Source organism: Hibiscus syriacus, unplaced genomic scaffold, assembly GCF_006381635.1.
Source record: "Hibiscus syriacus cultivar Baekdansim isolate YM2019G1 unplaced genomic scaffold, ASM638163v2 tig00013960_pilon, whole genome shotgun sequence".
In the NCBI taxonomy this organism is placed as follows: domain Eukaryota; kingdom Viridiplantae; phylum Streptophyta; class Magnoliopsida; order Malvales; family Malvaceae; genus Hibiscus; species Hibiscus syriacus.
In genome coordinates this window covers 124,447-144,778 of record NW_024062312.1, presented here as the reverse complement: position 1 = coordinate 144,778, position 20,332 = coordinate 124,447, and the positions used below count along the sequence as shown (strand labels likewise).

The following is a 20,332-nucleotide window of genomic DNA, read 5'->3' as shown; positions in this document are numbered from 1 at the left end:
AGGTTGTTTGCCGATGTAATCAAAATTATGTAGCGAAGCAGTTTGCCATATTATTTGGTTCGCTCTCCACTCCTTTATCACTTCGTCAAGTGTCTTATTCGACAAGGCAATGAGTTTGTATGAATATTATTGGATTTTGATATTGGTCGTCATTCTCAATGAAATGTTTTAATTTTCTTTGTATATTTTTTAGTTTATTATTTACTTTTGTTCGAGTATTTTAGTGACTATTGTCTTCATATTTATCTCTTTATTCTGGTACATTATAATTTTGATTCATTCCATTAATAGTAAGACCCCGTTGCCATTGTTAAAAAAAGTACTTTACTTAAAAAATGGAAGAAAGATGTAAACAACTTGATTAAGGAGATTTTTAATTGAGTCAAATGAAGTTTATAAGGGAATTTTCTTTTTTTTTTAAATATATTAATAATAGGTACGTTTTCTATACGCTACAAACTAAAAATTATATAATTGTTTTTATTTGAATTTTTAAAGTTTTTAATTATAAATTTTTAATCTTAAAATATTAAAATTGTACACCAAAAGTCAAATTGATGCATAATTTAAGTACCTAAAAATATATTAATATAAATATAATTGTTACTACAATTATTCATAAATATATAAAATATAATTATATTATTTTTTGAGTTAAATTAAATATTTTTTTATTTTAAATCTAAACTCGACTCCAGGTCTAATGTAATTAAAAAAAAACCCAGACTAAAAACTGTCAGATTTGTATCTCGTACCACATTAGTCAAAATTAAAAAGATTTGACTAAAATAAAATCTAATAGTAGACAGATTTAGTACGATGAAAGAATTATTATTATAATAAAATAAATTTATGTAAAATAAGATTTATTTAAGTCTATAACTTTTCCCAATAACAAGAGTAATTAAAAAAAAAAGAAAAGGAAGGCACCCACGTGAATAAGCGGGGAATCGGCGCCAAATGCTCTTATTTCAAAAATGGGTTAAATGTCTGTTTTTGTCCTCCTAGTTTCCAGAACTATCCAATTTTACTTGATAAGTATTTGGGTAGGCAAGGTTATGATATTTTTAGGCTTAATACCAAAATAAGTGCCCAAACTGTAACCATTTTGTCAAATAGGTGTCTAAACTAATTTTCATCTCATCCAGGTGTCTAACATTACAAACATTACCCATTTAGGAGCATGGGCTGGTAATGGTGTTAATTTCCCTTTAAGTGACGTATCATAACTTGGTAATTTTAAAAATTTTATTTAAAATTAAAATTATATATTTAAAAAAATAGAAAACACAAATTTTGAAATAAACTCAAAACTTTGAAAACCTTAATTTCAAACTCTAAACTCACATCGGCCGTCGCCTCTTGCCATCGATGAGCCTCCACCCGACCTCCCCTCCCCCGTCGACCAAAATGCCCATGAAATCGTGACCGATCAAAGTTCGATCGACGACGAATCAACGTTTTAAACCTCTCAAACTCTAGGATTAAAATCACAATCCCACACGATTTTGACAGCCAATCGAAGGAAAGTACGACAACATATGAGTAGGAGGATAGTAGGGATTACGTCGGTGGTGGTAGTCGTGGCCGAAAAGGCGACAGCGATGGCGACAGATTAAGGTTTGGATTTGAGATTTTTGGGCTATTTTATAATATAAGGAAAGTTAAAGTTTTTTTATAAATATCATAATATTTTTAATAATTTCAAAAAAAAAAAAATTTCAAAATCACCATATTATGACACGTGTCACTAAACGGAAGAAATTAACGCCGTTGACGGCATGAGCACCTAAACGAGTAACGTTTATAACGTTGGACACCTGGATGTGACGAAAATTAGTTTAAGCACCTACTTAAAAAAATGTATAATTTGAACCCTTATTTTGGTAGTAAGCATTTTGTTATCCTAAAGTCCTTTCTATTTTAAACCGAATCTCCTTCACAAAATCTATACGAGCCTGCTTCTCCAAGTTTAATTAAAACATTATTTTATAAGATTAGATCAAATCAAACACATTAAATTCGAATATTTTATCTATTCTTAATATTATTAATTAAGTCCTTTCGTTGGTTCATCACAGATGAGGTGTTAAAATTTTAGTTCAAATTTTTTTGACGAAATTTTAGGTCAAATTTAATATGGAACATATTATTCAAAATTAATGAATCAAAATTTAAATATATAAATTTACTTTATCTTAGATTTTATGGATTAAAAAAAGCTCATGATCTAAATTTATATAACATTTAATATTTGAGTTGACGATGACATTAACATATGTACTTGATATAATATTTTAGGGTGAACTACATGTTTAACATTTTAACTTTTACTTTTTATTCTGTTTTGGTCATCTGCTATTTTTTATTTTAAATTCATATCTAACGTTACATTTTAATTTCATTTTGACCATATGTCTTTAAAAAAAATTGAAATATATGCTGATGTGACATTTTTAAAATTCTTTAAATGATAACGTGATATTATCTTATAGTGACACATCAATATCATAATTAATTTTTTAGTTGATAGGTGATCAAAATAAACCAAAACGTAACGTTAGGTATGATTTCGAATTAAAAATAGTAGGATGACCAAAACATAATAAAAGTGATAGCTAGGGTAAAATTTAATTAGGCGCTCTGCTTTAGCATTAATTTAAAATCTTAAGTAAATTACGAATTAAATACTTAAACTATCAGTTTTGATTCATTTTAGCACTTAAACTTTCAATTTTTTCAAAATTATACCTAAAATTTAGTTTTTATTTCCTTTTAGTACCCAAGCTTTAAAAACTTTACTTTTTGTTTCATTTTAGTACCATTTCAAAATTTAATGTTAAGTTTTGAAAAAAATTAAAAGTTTAGATACTAAAACGGACCAGAACTTGTAGTTTAGATTCTAAAAGAGTTAATTTTTTTAAAGGTGGGGTGCTAAAATGAAATGAAAACTAACCGTTAGGTATGGTTTTGAAAATATTAAAAGTTTAGATACTAAAACAGACCAAATCTGATTGTTTAGGTACTAAATGTGTAGTTTACCCTAAACTTTTATAATAATTTGGAGACTTACTGTGTACTTTACCGGGAAAAAGAAAAAGTCAAACGCAAACACGCCCACCTGTTTCTGGACTTGAGTTGGAGCAGATCATTATTGTTGGCAAACTCGCAGTGCCATCCACTCCTCTCGGAGCAACCCTTGCCATGGACCGTACCATCTTTGAATCCAACCCTCTCGTACAAAAAGTCCAACAACTCGTTAATGCAAATCCATCTGGTAATACTCCTTTAAACTCCCAACAATCACTCTCAGATCGCTATTTCCCAGTTTTCACTTTGCTTATAAATTTATAGGTAATAGGTGTTTTCTCTTTTCTAAAGCAATTAAGGGTTTTTCTTATATCTTATATTAGTTCTGCAGTATGGATTTTGCTTATATGTTATACTAGCTTTGCTGTATGGGTTTTGCTTATATGTCGTACTTGTTTTGCTGTATGGGTTTCGCTTATTGTATAGGTAATATTATTTTCTTCATATTCCATGAAATTCAAAGTTTTTGATTTCATTTGGGACAATGACAAGTTGACAACTCAGACACCATGTCATGATTATATTTCCACTTAATCTTTAGCTGGTTGGGAAGAGTCCTGGAAGCAGGGAGTCACCCCTTGGGATTTAGGCAGACCCATGCCTGTTGTTTTACATCTGCATAACACGGGTTCGCTCCCCATGGGCAGGGCTCTCGTCCCTGGATGTGGCACTGTAAGTTTTGATTCTCTGCAATATGCCTTGATTGCTTAGAAAAACAGCTTCATGCACTATGCAAATTGGTAATGGCAATATCTATCATCACGTGGACTTAGGGATAAAAGTACTGCTCGAAACATGCAGGGATATGATGTGGTGGCAATGGCATGTCCTGGACGGTATGTCGTTGGGCCGAACATATCAGAGGAGGCCATAAAGAAAGCAAAGCAGGTTACACTCCTCCCACTTCAACAAGATCCTTGGAATAGTATCAGTAGCTCCGATTTTAGGTGTTTTTGCTTGTTTTAGTCTTTCTGAGGAATTTCTCATTCTAATGTTATGTTTGGTTTTCGATATAGATGTCTTCCTCATCACTGAATGCAGATCATTCTACTTTCTTGAAGGAAGATTTTTTCTCCTGGCGTCCAACAGATTTGTTTGATCTTGTTTTCGATTACACGTAAGTTGTCTCGAAGGGGCAGTTCTCCCATTAGGAAAATTAGTTTTTCATTATAATCTTATGAATTTGCAGGTTTTTTTGTGACATTCAGCCAGATATGAGATCAGCGTGGGCACAGCAAATCCAAAACCTTTTAAAACCAGATGGAGAGCTTATTACATTGATGTTTCCTGTAAGCCTTTTTGTGGTTTTATGATTTCTTCCTTCCAGTTCTTCACCAATTATACTTAGCCATGGTTGCAAAAAAAAAAAAAAAAAACTATTCGACTCAATTTATAGTAACTGAAGTGTGAGTTTTTACTCCACTCTTTATATTGATGCTGAAAGTAAAAATATAATTCCTTAACGCAGATTGATGATCATGCCGGTGGACCTCCTTATAAAGTATCAGTTGAAGAGTAATTTTCTGCCACCTTTTTTTTCCTGCTTTTGTCTAGATTATGTTAAACTTAGGAATATTTTCTAATCCTGTTTACATGCAACTGCTAGTAAAAATTTGATCAAATAGAGAGGATATATATATCTTCTGACATAAGAATGATCCATCTGTCTGATGGAACTTTGTAATCATGCAGCTATGAAAAGGTGTTGCATCCGATGAGCTTTGAGGCAATATCTGTTGTTGACAATGAATTGGCCATCGGAACTAGAAAGGTATGTCATCTACTTAGCTTGTTTTTGCTTTTGAGTTGATAAACTTGTCAGTCTGAAGTTTCAAAAGCTATATTGTACCTCGTATGAAGCTGTAATCGGACTTTCAATAACGTGAACTAAATAAGACAATGTCACAAAAGGAGCAAACCAGTTAGATGATTCAACATTATATATAAGATAACATCTTTAGGGAGGAGAGGATGAGGACTTTTTTTTTTATCAATCCATTATAAAGTATACCCTTAAGGCTACTGCTCATTAGTCTTCTTGCAGACCGGTTGATTTTTTTTTCTTATTGTTTTTTCAAATAGACACAGACGCAAGGAAACACATTCATGTATTTTCACTCTTGTTTGTTGAAAGAAATTTAGTTCCCTTTTTCATGTCTTTTGAAGGACAAAAATAAACTCTATGAGGGTTTTGTATTAGGCTAAACAATATCCTAGATTAGTTGGAGTCCAGAAGGCAAGTGATATTTTTGCTTGGACTTGACTCGAGCCTATTAGGATGTTCAATATCATTTCTCTATTAACTTGGAAAGGGAAATGGTTTATATTAGATTTTCTGATCGACCATCCTGTATCTAGTAAACAAAAGTGAAGAGGAAAAAAATGGAGCAAAAGGAAACGGAACTTTGTTAAGATGTGCTGACTGGCTAGGTACTCTCATTTTCCTAGGTGATGTTGCACCTGTGTCGTGCCCATAAGTTAGTATTGTCATGTTTGGATTGTTAAAAGTAAGAGAATTTTCACTGGCTTTTCTGGACTTTTGTCTTCCATGCTTCCCTTGGATGTACTATGACAGCCATTAATCCAGAGCTAGTGATTTAATTAACTGTATTTGTGAACCATATATAAAAGGATCACTAGATACTAGTTCCTTCAACAGGGAAAAGAGAAGCTTGGGAGATGGAAAAGAGCTGTAGGCAACCCCTCCCTATGAACCGTGATAACGGTTGTCGGCTAATCGAGGAGCCGAGGTGGTTGAGCTCAAGATCAAGGCAGTTAATTTCATTCACAAACTTTATCTGAATTGTGAGACTTATTGATGTTAATACAAAATTTTAATTGTACTTAAGCACATGTCATCTTGTACTTTTTAAGTTTCATCTTCAAGTTGTTTGTGATCATATCCAAGTTTATGATTAGATTTTATAATTCTTATCGAAAGAGTAAATGAAGCCAGGTTTCATAGATTAATCTAAATTGGTAAATCATTTTGATATTAACAAATTCTTTTTTACAGATGACAATATATTATAACCAACTTTAGCGCGAACAATGTTTTTGGCTTGGCTTGCTAAGTGGAATAGTGTAACATGAATATAAAACTTGCTTTACTATATTGATACAAAATGTTAGACTAGCAAGAAGCAAGATATAGAAAAAGAGGATGCAAATGTTAAGATGCGTCTGTTTTTAGATTGATGACAAAAAAAATGAAGATTTGATAGAGATGTTGTGGCTCAAGAGACAAAGCAAGAAACATTCTTGTCCTGTCCTCGTTTAGCTCCTTCATGAATGCCTCACTCTTCGCTGGATCCTCCCTTTACGCTGTCTCCTTACACTTAGCACTCTCTCCTCTCCATTTTTCATTTTTGTTGATCCAAATTAATTAATCACCTTTTTCCCAATACACTTATTTCATTAACTGACGACCTATATTGTTTTTATTTGTAACAATGGATGAACATAGCATCCATGATGACGACAAGGACAGAGGGGTCATGGCCGGCCTCAACTCCGTCTCGCCCCAACGCAAGATCCATTCCTACAGCCAGCAGCTACGTGCCAACTCCGCGCACAAACGTCACCACCAAGTCCGTAAACACAGCTACGGTGACATCCCCAAGCCGATCTACCAGTTGTACAATGACGAGTCTTCGGACGACGAGTTCTTCACCCGCTTCACTTCCAACAACGCTCCCAATGCCCCCACCGGTGAAGAATATATCATCACCAGTCACTCCCAAAGAGAAAGGCTCAACAAGAACATCTCCTCGGAAGGTGCTTCTCCCCTCGATGAATCCCACAATTTTCAGCCCCTACCAGAGTTCATTGGCTCCGGAGGTGGTACCGGCATTTTCAAGGTCCCTATGCCTGCCACCATCCACCCCAGGCGCCCACCTTGCTTGGAGCTCAGGCCCCATCCTCTCAGGGAGACTCATGTAGGCAAGTTCTTGAGGAACATAGCCTGCACCGATACACAACTTTGGGCAGGTCTGGAGAGTGGGGTTCGGTTTTGGAGGTTCGAGGATGCTTATCAACCAGGCCTGGGTTCCAAAGTGAGGAGAGGCGATGAGGATGCTGCGCCTTTTCAAGAGTGTGCCAACACTCCCCCTACCAACTGTTTGCTCGTGGACTGTGGGAATAAGTTGATTTGGAGTGGACACAAGGATGGAAAAATCAGGTCCTGGAAGATGGATCATCCGACTGATGATGCCACTCCTTTCAAGGAAGGATTGCCGTGGCAGGCACATCGCGGTTCTGTTCTTTCCATCATCATGAGCTCCTATGGTAAACTATATCATATTAAGTAACAAATTAAGCTTCCTCCTCTATGTTACAAACATAACTTTTAAGCATAATGCTTTGGTGCAGGTGACTTGTGGTCAGGTGGCGAAGGCGGTGTTATTAAGATTTGGCCATGGGAATCCATTGAAAAATCCCTCTCTTAGACCAGAGGAGAAACACATGGCTGCTTTATTAGTAGAGAGGGCATTCATTGATCTCAGGAGCCAAGTTGCAGTTAATGGTAACTGTAACCTTTCTTCCTCCGATGTCAAGTGCTTGGTTTCCGACTGTGTACGAGCCAAAGTTTGGTGTGTTCAGCCTCTTTCCTTCTCTCTATGGTACGTTTGGCCTATGATTTGTATTTATATCTCCATGTTTTCTACTCTATTGATGAGTTATTTGATCTTCAGGGACGCTCGCACGAAGGAACTTCTCAAAGTGTTTAATATTGACGGTCAGATAGAGAATCGCGTTGACATGCTGCCGCAAGATTACCAAACCTTCTTAGAAGATGAGATGAAGGTGAAATTTGTTTCCAGTACAAAAAAGGAGAAATCTGGGGGCTTTTTGCAACGCTCCCGCAACGCTATAATGGTAGCCGTGGATGCCGTACGTAGGGTAGCAACGAGAGGAGGCGGGGAGTTTGCAGAAGACAATAAGAGGACCGAAGCACTAGTGCTAGCTCCGGATGGGAGCATATGGAGTGGATGTACAAATGGCCTACTCGCGCAGTGGGATGGAAATGGAACGCGGTTGCAAGACATTAGTCACCACCCTTGTGCAGTGCAATGCTTTTGTGTTTTCGGAACATGGATTTATAAAGGCTATGTTAGTGGGATGGTCCAGGTGATGGATCTCGAAGGGAACCTGGTTGCAGGATGGATGGCTCACAATGGTCCCGTCATAAAATTAGCAACTGGCAATGATTACATCTTCAGCTTGGCTACTCACGGCGGTATTCGTGGATGGAGCATCTCGTCTCCAGGGCCAATCGACGGCATATTACGACAAGAACTAGCAGAAAAAGAACATATCTACTCGAGACAAGACAATATAAGGATGCTTATCGGAACTTGGAATGTTGGTCAAGGAAGAGCCTCTCATGAGTCACTTATGTCATGGTTGGGCTCTGTTGTATCAGATGTTGGCATTGTAGTTGTTGGCCTACAAGAAGTGGATATGGGTGCAGGTTTCCTTGCAATGTCTGCAGCTAAAGAAACCGTAAGATCTACAACATCATATAATATGGTAATGTGTCGTCTAAAATGTGATCTCTTCGTTAACCTCTTGTATCTAAGCGCAGGTAGGACTTGAAGGGAGTTCTATTGGTCATTGGTGGCTTGACACAATTGGAAAGGCCTTAGATGAAAACACAACATTTGATCGTATGGGTTCTAGGCAGCTTGCAGGATTACTCATTTCTCTTTGGTAAGTATCCATTACCTCAAAATAGTATTTTTTTTTGTCAAATTTAATTTCAAGAACATAGTTTTATCTGCTATATATAGGGTAAGGAAGAGTATTAGAACGCATGTGGGGGACATTGATGCTGCGGCAGTTCCGTGTGGCTTCGATCAAGCTATCGGCAATAAGGTTTTCGACTTTCATAACTTTGATTGTCATGGTTTACTACATAGGCAATAATGCCTCTGCACCTGCGGGGTATATAGAAGATTTAAGAGTGGGTAATGATGGTGCGGGGAGGTGTAGGTTTGAGGATCAGAGTGTATGATAGGTTGATTTGCTTTGTGAACTGTCACCTAGCTGCACATTTGGAGGCAGTAAACCGGCGAAATGCCGACTTTGATCATATCTTTCGGAATATGGTCTTCACCCGGTCGTCGTCAAATGTGCTCTATTACGCAGCGGGTATGGTGTGATTACTGTTTTTCTGTTGCTCTCTTGCGTTCTCCACATATTTATTTTGGAAGCTTTATTCTTCTGGCTTCCCACTCATGCTCTGTGTTGCAGCTGGAGCCTCCATTTCTGTTCAAACCGGTCAAGTTAATAATGAATAACCTCGCTCTACTCGATTTCGTTCAATATCTTTATTATAAACTTCTTAGTTTACCTTGTCTAATTACTTAGTTGTTTGGAGATCGCAAGTGCCACTGCATTTCCACAGCCTGCAGGTGTTAACACTGAAGAAACAAAGCTTGATTTAGCTGAAGCAGATATGGTTGTCTTTTGCGGTGATTTTAACTACCGCCTCTTTGGTATATCTTATGATGAAGCCAGGGACTTTGTTTCTCAAAGATGCTTCGATTGGCTTCGAGAAAAGGATCATCTCAGGGAGGAGATGAGAGCCGGTACCCGTGCGCAAAAAATGAGCAGAAAGCCCCTTGCAAAACGGCGTCGTTTTGACTAACCTATATATTGGTTTCCCCTCAAGCCAAAATTGCTAACTCCTCCCATTTAATCACTCTGATATTTCTATCTTCAAAAGGAGAGAACAAATTTCTCTCCAATCGCCTCTCTACGTCTCTCACCGGTCCATCGCCCGCCGTCGCTCTCACTGCCGCTTCGGCCGTCGGAAGCGGCAGCCAGAAAATCTCAAAGCCATTAAAATACTCTGCTTTACACCCTAAACCTAGTTCCGAACCCAAAACATCACAAAAGAGCCCTAGCAAGAGTAGATCTACGCTCAAAGTCTCGTGCTTTTACCTCCGACGGCGTGTCTTTTCGGCTCCCCGGAGGTCTCGGTCTCTTGTGCTTTTATTGTGTCCGACTGTGTTTTGTTTGCGTTTATGTCTTCGTATTTTCTGTGTAGTAGCTTTGTAACTGTTGGCTGTGTTCTTGGTGTTGATTTTCGTTTTGGTTTCTAATATGATGGTTGTGTGTTCTCGTTTACTGTTTTTTTTTGTGACGGTTGGCTTTCGATGGTTCTCAGTGGTTTCGGTGTGTTGATGGGTTTTCTGTTGATAATCGTTGTAGATGTTGGTTCACTGTTGATGGATGTTATGGTATATGATCCCCATGTGTTGGTTCCGATGATCTATTTATACAGCCCCGATGGGGTCTGTTTTCGATGATATGGGGGTGTTTCCGTATGTTTCGGGCCTCATGTCGTTATGTTCGTGGTTGGCCGGTCATCCCGGGATGGGTCAGTCCTAGGGATCTCGGCCGGCCGTTCTTGCGCGTTGATGATGTATGGCTGCCACGTGCGCCCCTTGACTCTTCATGCGGCGCGATATTGGACTTGTGTAACCCTAATCTTCATATTCGGGCTGGGTCAGGCCCGAATCCTACTAGACCATTTGGACCCTGAAAAAAAAAAGTTAAATTGAATTAACTTAAATGAATAAAATGAAATAAAAAATAATAAAAACATGATAAAAACTATATAATATATATTTCAAAAATATTTTTTAAAACTATATATTATATTTAAAAAAGTTTTCAAAACTATATATTATATAGTTTTCAAAACTATATATTATATAGTTTTCAAAATGTTTTTAAAAATATTATATAAGTTTCCAAAAAATGTTTTTAAAACTATATATTATATAATTTTTCAAAAATATTTTTAAAACTATATACTATATAATTTTTCAAAAATGTTTTAAAACTATATACTATATAATTTTTCAAAAATGTTTTAAAAAACTATATACTATATAAGTTTTCGAAATGTTTTAAAAACTATATAATATATAAATGTTTTCAAAACTATATATTATATATATTTTTAAATATTTTCAAAAACTATATAATATATAAATTTTCGAAAATCGTTTTATGAAAATTATATATTATAGTTTGTCAAAAACATTTCCACAAACTATAAAATAAGTAAATATATATATATATATATATATATATATATATATATATATAAATAACTCCGGGCAAAAATGAGTGTCTACAGCTGCCCCTCTTTGTCCTTTCTTGTGGAACAAAAAATAGGACAAAGATAAAAAGACACAAATTTTCGTTCGGTAGGGTTGAAGAGTAACTCCCTGTTGAACTGGGTTGCAGATGGCTCCTCCGTCACGAAGTCGAGTCCATCTTAAAATGATATGGATTTGAAGCTGTAGTCCGGAATTTGAATCGGAATATGGTTTCTCGTTGTAGTCCGCATCGGTCTTTTCCTCGATTTAAAGACCTTATTTTGAAAATTCGACTGTAAAATAGTTTCTTGACTCTACCATGTGGTTGATAAGCCCTCGAGCTGAATGGAATTGAACTCTAAAGGTTTTCGTTGGCAGATAGCTTTTCTCGACTTAAGCTACGGTGCCGAAAAATGGTTTCTTGTCACTAAGGTACGGTTAACCTAGGTCTTCTCTCGACTTTGAAAACCTCGATTACAGCCAGACAGTAGTGTGATTGAGGTGTCATCGAGCTGAATGAAATCGAACTCAAAAATTTTATTGATAGATAGCCCTTCTTTCCTTGAGCTATTATGTAAATGATGTGCCTAAGAGCTGAGCGTAGTCGAACTCGAAGGTCTTTGTTGGCAGATAACCCTTATAGCCTTGAGTTATGCTGCAAATGATGTGCCTTGGAGCTGAGCGTAGTCGAACTCGAAGGTCTTTTGGAGACAGATAACCCTTCTAGCCTTGAGTTATGTTGTAAATGATGTGCCCTCGAAGCTGAGTGTAATCAAACTCGAGGGTCTTTGGCAGATAGCCCTTCTCGACTTAAGCTATACTGCAAATGATGTGCCTCAGAGCTGAGCGTAGTCGAACTCAAAGGTCTTTTGGTTGGCAAATAACCCTTCTCGACTTATGTTATGCTGCAAATGATATGCCTTAGAGCTGAGCGTAGTAGAACTCGAAGGTCTTTTGGAGACAGATAACTCTTCTAGCCTTGGGTTATACTGTAAATGATGTACCCTCAAGCTGAGTGTAATCGAACTCGAGGGTCTTTGGCAACTAGCCCTTCTCGACTTAAGCTATACTGCAAATGATGTACCTTGGAGCTGAGCGTAGTCAAACTCAAAGGTCTTTTGTTGGCAAATAGCCCTTCTTGCCTTGAGCTATTTTGCAAATGATGTGCCTTAGAGCTGAGCGTAGTTGAACTCGAAGGTCTTTGTTGGCAGATAACCCTTCTCGACTTAAGCTATACTGTAAATGATGTGCCTTGGAGCTGAGCGTAGTCGAACTCAAAGGTCTTTTGTTGGCAAATAGCCCTTCTTGCCTTGAGCTATGTTACAAATGATGTGCCTTGGAGCTGAGCGTAGTCGAACTCGAAGCTCTTTGTTGGCAGATAACCCTTCTCGCCTTGAGTTATGCTGCAAATGTTATCTTAAAACAAAAAAATGGCCTCCCTTCACAGGTCTAGGCCAATCATAGTTATTCAAGCGGTTCCTTTGAGCGGGTCTGAACCAAGTAATATGATTTTTGGATGACTTCCTTTCACAAGAAAGTCTGCTGATAAATTTCGTCAGCCGGATATCTTCCGTCGTGGAATTGAAATCTGGCTTGAAGACATTAACTGGAAACATGTTGTTCATTGTTGAGTTCACCTGAATCGGATTCGATCTGAATTGGTTCTCGAACCAATCTGAAATTGATTCTGAGATCTGTAGACGTGTCAAGTCGATTGAGGTGTAGCTTCTCACTGCTGAGTTAAGCAACCACCATCATTCTTTAAAGGCGCTTACGAATCGAGTATCCTTCATCCTGAAGTCAAAACTTGACTCTAAAAACTGTAAAAATCATGTATGCTAAAATGATGAATGTGATGCACCTAAAAATGTCTAAGATGCATGCAATATGAATGAATTATGTGTTATCTCTTGGACGGAGTCTCGTGCTTTGTCTGCCAATCTGGTCCTTGGAATCGATCGTGCCCCATTATCTTTTCGAGCTTTGGCTTTACAGACCTTTCAAATCTGAGACTGTTTTGTTTGAAAATGTTTTTCTCCTTTTTCTTATTTTAGGAGGGAAAAGGACAAAAAAATGTAGTAAAATATTGCTCCTTAATTCATGCTCGCAACTAAATCAGATTATAAACACGAGTTCAAAGTATATCAAAGGAATCAATAGCTCTTTTAATGCTTTCAGAGTTACAGCTCTTTGACAAATGTTCAAATGGATGAATTGACTTTAGGTTGGCCTCCTTTCTAAGGTTTTGGTAACCCAAAATGTCATTTTTTTTAAATATCACAACATGCTTTGGCATTTTAGTCTAATGCAGACAAAATGACGCAACTAGCATTATCGATTACTAGACCTTCTATTTCAATTCTCTGAAATCCTCCATTTGTTCAAGTTTTGTAAGCTCCTCTAACAAAGGTAGTGCATAAATATTGGTCTAAAAATGAAACTCTTGAGTGCTCGTGTGAAATTGACTATAACATGTGTTTCTTAACTCCCTTAGTCCATCATTACCGAAAATTTCTCGCTTAGATAAATTTGATTTAATTTGCCGTTATCTGGCTAGCTGAATCCATAAAGGTGGGGCGTTTAACCAATTGCTTTAGAGGGACAATTTAACATTATAATCAGTTTTATCAAGTTCACTGAAGGGTTCATCTCATCACAAAGCCTTCGGCCGAACAATAGCAGTGGAACAAACACCAAATTGCCAAGTGTTCGAGCAATGTCATGGTTTGAACCTAATCTATTCATAAGGCCAGGGCTTTCAAGTTTCCTCTATAACCAATTGCCTTAGTGGAATAGCTCAGCTTTACAGATTTAATTTCTTAAGATTGTCAAGAAGAACCTGTTATAGTCTAGGTGTTGTTAAAAGTCAAAAATTTCATCTTTAGAGTTTAATTTTCAAGCAACTGACCTAAACTAGGTTCACTTACTTGACTATTCCATTTGTAAAGATAATGATCATCATTGAACGTATTAAATGAAAAGCATAGTAATTGTCATATGCAAATGATGTCCCATGTTGTCCGCACCTTATGAAAGGAAAATGTTATATTGGTTAATTGCAATAGCAGGGTACAGTGTTTGAGGGTATATTCCGGATAAGGTCAAAGTCCTTGTTTTAAATCATGTTACTTCGTCAAAGATCTGTAACTTCGAACCATTTACAGAGTTTCTTAATTCAAATGATTTTCAAATAATTGCAAATTTGCAAATGTGATTCATTGCTTAACATCTTTAAAGTAACATAAATTGATTCAAATGTTCTTACAAAAACTTGAGAAAAAGTGGGAGAAAAAAAGTTCAAACAGAATGCCTCAGATGATGAAATGATATTCCTCACTTGGATGCCCCCAAGTTATCGAAGTCGATCCAGTTCTGGTTAAGCATCTTTTGTACGACTCTCTTGAATGCGTAACAGTTCTCAATTGTGTGCCCTGAGACACCACTGTGATATTCACAATATGCATTCTCATCATACCACTTGGGGTATGGGGGCTTCATGGGTTGACCGGATATGGTGACACTACGTGGGTGTCAAGAAGTTGTTAATAGAGCTCCTTGTACGTTATTGGAATATGGTCGAAATGTTCCATTTCCTTCCTGGGTTCTCTGGAATCTTGTTTAGAAGTATCTGACGGTAGGGGTGTGCAAAAAAATCTGATCCGACTGATCCGATCCGTTGATCAGATCCGAAAATTCGGATATCCGATCCGTTTTTCAATTTTCGGATAGTTCGAATCGGGTATCCGAATTTTTTTTCGGATTTTTGGATCGGATACAGATCGATCAAAAATCAGTTTCGGATTATCCGAAAACCTGAAAATAATTTGGGCTTAATAATAATATGTTTCAAACCCAGAGTTGTTTGGGCTATAGCCTATATGCATTCTTTCAAACCCAAACCCAGAGAAATACGGGTATAACTAATATACTACACCTTTAGCGAGAAATTCTTTCCTTTTTCCTTTTTAGTGTGAAAGTAATACCGTATTGTTGCCCTAGTAAAAATTTCATTTTTTTCTTTCCTTTTTCCTTTCTCTTTCTCTAATCAAGTTTCTTCTGCGATTTCTTCCGACTCTTTCAAGTTGCAAATTTTGGCTAGAAATTCTTCACCTCTTCTCTCGGCCACCGCCTCTAAAGGTAAAATTTTAACTTTTTTGTTGTTGTTATTGAACTAACTTTTTATTCATTAGAAATCATTTATTTATTTTTATTCTCTCCATCTATTCGACTCTTCTCTAAATACGGTTTATGAAATTGTTATGAACTTTTGTTTTCCGTTGTTGTATGGATTGTTTCGTCGTTTATTGTTATTCAAATTAATTAGCGATTGATCTCGGATTTTTTAATCTGAACTGTATTGCGATGTAGGTTAAACATTTAGGTTTCCTTGTTAGCTTCTGAGTTCTGATGGTTTTGTGTTGGATTTCCTTGTTATTCAAATCCTGGTCCCTGAAAATTAAGAGAAATATATATATATATATAATTTAAGTGAAATATTCTAAACGAAGACAGAGTAAATGAAGACTAATCATATTTTTCCTGGGCGGGTTAATTCAAATCTTTGTTGTGTCATTTACTCAAACCATTACATGATTGCTTTTTTTGTTTTTTTTGTTTATTTAATATTTAAAGTTCTGAGAAATATATATATAATTTACTTTGCTTATTTCACATTTCTGTTTGGCATGATTAGTAAGGATATATTCACTTTGCTTGTTCGTGCTTGTTAAACCTTGATTCGATTTCTGTTATTATGTTATATGTTTTTTTGGCTTGTAAGTTGATTTTTTCTCCTTTATTTTCAGTAAGTTGCCATAATTTCTGTTTGAAGATGACGAGCTAAAACCCTAACCAGTCTCCATTTCAATCTCATGTAAGGCCTATATTTGTTTTGGGTGAATAATGAAACATACTAATCTAGTAAACTAATTTATAAAAAATGAAATGTAATGTATATATTTTGTAATTTTTTTATTGTTTGTTTACATAATATGTCATCTTTTGATGAGAATGGAGATTTTAATTCCGTATTTGTTGACTCAATGATGGAGTCTGATGAGGAGGGAAGACAAAATTCAGTAGTAAAAAAACTTCTCTCGATAAAAATGCCGGAAAGAGGAAGAGAAAGTCCAAGTGGTGGAGTCATTTTTTAGTTGATGAGGAGGATCCCACTTTTGCTTCATGTAAGTATTGTCAAAAAATTATTGGTTGTAAAACCAAAAATGGCACTACACCTTTAGCAAATCACATTAGTAGGTGCAAAAAATATCCTCCAAACTTGGATAAGAAACAAAAATTGATTGATTTTGAAAGTAAAACGTTGGTAAATGAAGATGGAAGTACTGAAATAGTTAGTGTTCCCAAATGCTGGAAATTTGATCATGATTTGTGTAGGAAGAAGCTTGCTAAAATGCTTATTGTCGATGAATTGCCTTTTGATTTTGTCGAACGTGAATGTTTCATTGAATTTTGCAAGGCTTTAAATCCTCTCTTTAAGCTTCCTTCTCGTACAACTGCCACTAGAGATTGTTATGCTCTTTTTATTGAACAAAGAAATGAGTTGAAAAAGACTTTTAAGAACTTACATTCTAGGGTTTGTCTAACCACAGACACTTGGACATCGGGTCGAAATTTAAGCTATATGTGTTTGACAGCCCATTTTATTGATGATGATTGGAATTTACATAATAGGATAATTAATTTTTGTCCAATTGCTGGTCATTCCAGACAACTTACTGACAGAGCTGTTGAAAAATGCTTGATTGAATGGGGTTTGAAAAACATTATGACTATAACTGTACACAATGCTAGCTCAAATGATTTAGCTATTGAATACTTGAGAAGAAGACTTACCATTTGGGAGTCTAATTTATTGGAGGGTCGATATTTACATATGAGATGTGCGTCTCATATTTTGAATTTGATTGTGAAAGAGGGTTTGAAAGAACTTGATTTTTCTATTATGAAAGTTCAAACTCTTGTGAGATATGTTAGATCTTCTCCCGCTAGACTTCAAAAATTTAAAGCTTGCATAGAAGAGGAGAAAGAGGATAGCAAAAGTCTTGTTACTTTAGATGTTGAAACTAGATGGAATTCAACTTTTCTAATGCTCGAATCTGCTATCAAGTTTAAAAAGGCATTTGCTAGTTTATACATGAAAGACTCCTCTTGTTTCAAGGAACTTAGAAAGGTTAGTGGTGGTCCCATTGAAGATGATTGGAAGAGGGTGAGTAGTTTTTTACCTTTCTTGAGCATTTTTTATGATGCAACATTGAGGTTATCTGGTTCTCATTATATGGCTTGTAACCATTATGCACACGAGATTTACGGGACTAGATTAATGATGATGAGGGTATTAAGAAAATGGCAGCCCAAATGATGTCTAAGTATGATAAGTATTATGGGAACATTGATAATATCAATATTATGATGTTTGTGGCCGTGATTCTTGACCCTAGGCACAAGTTGAATTATGTTACTTGGATTGTGCATGATTCTTATGATGAAACACAAGCCACTCTTTTGTTCCTCAAAATTAAGATGGTTTTGTAATCTTTATTTGACTTATATGCTTCTTCAATGCCTCCTTCAAAGACAAGTGATATGTCTTCCTCCACTTCTACTTCTTTATCTAATTTCACTCAAGGTGGGACTCAAAGTGGAGGTAAGATTGATCTTCAACAACTTATGGCTTCAAAATTTCAAAGGGATATGGGTTGTTTGTTAACTAGTGCCAATAAAAATGAGTTGGAGAAGTATTTAGAAGATGCTTGTGAGTCTCATGTTTCAAAATTTGATATCCTACAATGGTGGAAAGATTAACCAAAAAGATACCCGATTCTTCATAGGATGGCTAAGGATGTACTTGCCATACCTATCTCGACTGTAGCTTCTGAGTCGGCTTTTAGTACGGGTGGTCGTGTTCTTGATTCTTTTCGCACTTCATTAACTCCAAAAATGGTTGAAGCACTTGTTTGCACTCAAGATTGGTTACGCACCTCTCGATCACCTATTATAATAGAAGAAAATTTAATTACATTGGAAGAGTTGGAGGAAGGTAAATTTATTTTTATGTTTGATTGCTTCTTTTTTTTTGTTTAAACATAAATGTATATTTTAATCTTTTTTATTTTATTTCGTGTGATGTAGCCATGAAGGATCTAACTTTGGAGTAACCGAAGATCATAATTGACGAGACAATTACTACTTTGGATGATTTGTAAAATTTGTACTTTGAAATTTTTAAGTACTTAGTGATCCTACTATCTCTTTTATTATGTTATTAAGACTTGATATTCTTGTGTGGTATTTTATTTTGAACATCTTGTGTTGATTTGATTGTGTTGTTGAGATTTGATACTCTTGTGTGATATTTTTAATATGAACATCTTGTGAAGATCGATCCTATTGTTTTTCTGCTTTTACTATGTTTTTTAGAAAAACCCGTTATATGTATTTTAATTTATGTTGATTTTTTATGACATTAATCAAATAAATATTATTATTTTAATATGCAGCATGTATAGATTTATGTATTCTAGCTTGTATTTTAATATCATCCTCTAGTTTCACCATATCTTTGCTAAACTAGGAAATCATAAGAGCTATTAAGTGTTTCTTATTTGATGGTGCTACTTCAAGAGAAAGCTTGAAGGCAGTTTGGAAACTGCCCCGCCTGCCAAACTTAATAATGCAGCATGTGGATCATTCTGCTGGTGATTTGATTGATCTCTTGCAAGGGCTACTACGGTACGATCCAGTCGACAGACTTAAAGCTAGAGAAGCACTAAGACATCCATTTTTTACTACAGATCGTAGGAGGTTCGGCTTTTTGTTTGTTTGTTGGCTTTCTTGGTTTCACGAACGTGTATGTTGTTATCTGGTGGTCATCTTTAAATGGTATCTGCCTGATAATTTCTAGTTTGCTGTCTGTTACTCAAAGAGAGCAATATAAAAGTTGGTGTAAGACTTTATATAAAAAAATTAATGCTTTTATTATGTTATTTTTTTTTGAATTTTTTGCAAAACAAAATCGGATTCGGATTCGGATATTCGAATATCCGATCCAAAATTTCGGATATCCGATTTTTTCGGATCGGATACGGATCCTTACTTTAGGTATCCGAAATTTTCGGATATCCGAAAATTCAGATCGGATAATATCCGATATCCGATAATGCACACCCCTACCTGGTGGTACAACTGCATTTGATTTTGGGCCGGAGATTGTAACACCTTTATTGACTTGTCTGATGTTGTTAATTTCTCCATCCCCCTCTCCCTCATAAGAGGTTTCTTATTGGCTTCCCCATCTTTAATTTTACTATACTTTATGGCCGACTTGACCATTTCTCCAGCCATAACCAAGTCTGAAAAGCTCCCTGATGTGATCGCAACCAGGTGTCCGAAGTATGGAGTCTTCAGGGTCTGTACGAAAAGTTTTCGGGTTTCCTTTTCATCCAACGGTGGATGAACTTGCACAGCCAAGTCCCTACATTTTTGTGCGTATTGCCTGAAACTCTCGTTATGCTTCTTTTCCATGCTTTGTAGCATAACTCGATCTGGCCTTATGTCATTGACATGCTTGTATTGTTCCAGAAATGACTTGGCCAGGTCCTTCCAGGTCTTGATATTTGATCGGCTTAGCTGATTGTACCACCGGATGGCTGAGCCCGATAGACTCTCCTGGAAGCAGTGGATTAGGAGTTGGTCGTTTCCTCCATATCCTGTTATCTTTTGGCTGAACATGGTGATGTGAGTGGATGGGCAACTGTTTCCGTCAAACTTCTCGAATTCTGGGGACTTAAATTTCAGAGGAAGAACCAAGTCCAGGACCAGACTGAGTTCTGCGGCATCGATTTCATGGTAGTCATGGTCTCCTTTGACTACCTTCATTTGGTCCTCCAATTGTTTGATTTTTTCCTCCATTTTCTTCGCTTTGTCCTCTTCGTCCAAATCTGGTACATGGTAATAACCCGAATTGTTCTTAGGGTTAAATACAGAGGACGAGGGCTTCACTTTTGTAGAAGATGAGTCCCCTCGAAGTTCTGGTAAGATTTCAGGTGAGATAACCACTTGCGGGGTAGGTTGTATAGTTACCCCTTCTGGTGAACCTGCCCCAGGCG

General features: G+C 36.3%; 2 protein-coding genes across 2 annotated transcripts; both read left to right on the top strand.

The window, feature by feature from the left end:
• The first annotated feature begins 3,897 nt into the window (after nucleotides 1-3,897).
• On the top strand, nucleotides 3,898-5,875 carry LOC120206634 (probable thiol methyltransferase 2). Its single transcript, XM_039206223.1, has 6 exons — nucleotides 3,898-3,978; nucleotides 4,107-4,207; nucleotides 4,280-4,379; nucleotides 4,559-4,605; nucleotides 4,783-4,861; nucleotides 5,750-5,875. The coding sequence occupies exons 1-6, from the start codon at nucleotides 3,910-3,912 to the stop codon at nucleotides 5,801-5,803; spliced, it is 450 nt and encodes a 149-aa protein (XP_039062154.1). The 5' UTR covers nucleotides 3,898-3,909; the 3' UTR covers nucleotides 5,804-5,875.
• Nucleotides 5,876-8,369: 2,494 nt separating this feature from the next.
• Nucleotides 8,370-9,112, top strand: LOC120206633 (type I inositol polyphosphate 5-phosphatase 13-like). Its single transcript, XM_039206222.1, has 3 exons — nucleotides 8,370-8,595; nucleotides 8,678-8,802; nucleotides 8,883-9,112. Exons 1-3 carry the CDS (start codon nucleotides 8,434-8,436, stop codon nucleotides 9,016-9,018), a joined length of 423 nt encoding a protein of 140 aa, XP_039062153.1. The 5' UTR covers nucleotides 8,370-8,433; the 3' UTR covers nucleotides 9,019-9,112.
• Nucleotides 9,113-20,332: the final 11,220 nt, after the last annotated feature.

Bases quoted from the DNA above. Each gene is read 5' to 3' on its own strand.
- LOC120206634 (XM_039206223.1), top strand. From the start codon at position 3,910: ATGGCATGTCCTGGACGGTATGTCGTTGGGCCGAACATATCAGAGGAG. The intron at 3,979-4,106 runs GTTACACTCCTC...TTTTCGATATAG, and splicing joins CCATAAAGAAAGCAAAGCAG to ATGTCTTCCTCATCACTGAA. The intron at 4,862-5,749 runs GTATGTCATCTA...TTCCTTCAACAG, and splicing joins TGGCCATCGGAACTAGAAAG to GGAAAAGAGAAGCTTGGGAG.
- LOC120206633 (XM_039206222.1), top strand. From the start codon at position 8,434: ATGCTTATCGGAACTTGGAATGTTGGTCAAGGAAGAGCCTCTCATGAG. The intron at 8,596-8,677 runs GTAAGATCTACA...ATCTAAGCGCAG, and splicing joins TGTCTGCAGCTAAAGAAACC to GTAGGACTTGAAGGGAGTTC. The intron at 8,803-8,882 runs GTAAGTATCCAT...TGCTATATATAG, and splicing joins GGATTACTCATTTCTCTTTG to GGTAAGGAAGAGTATTAGAA.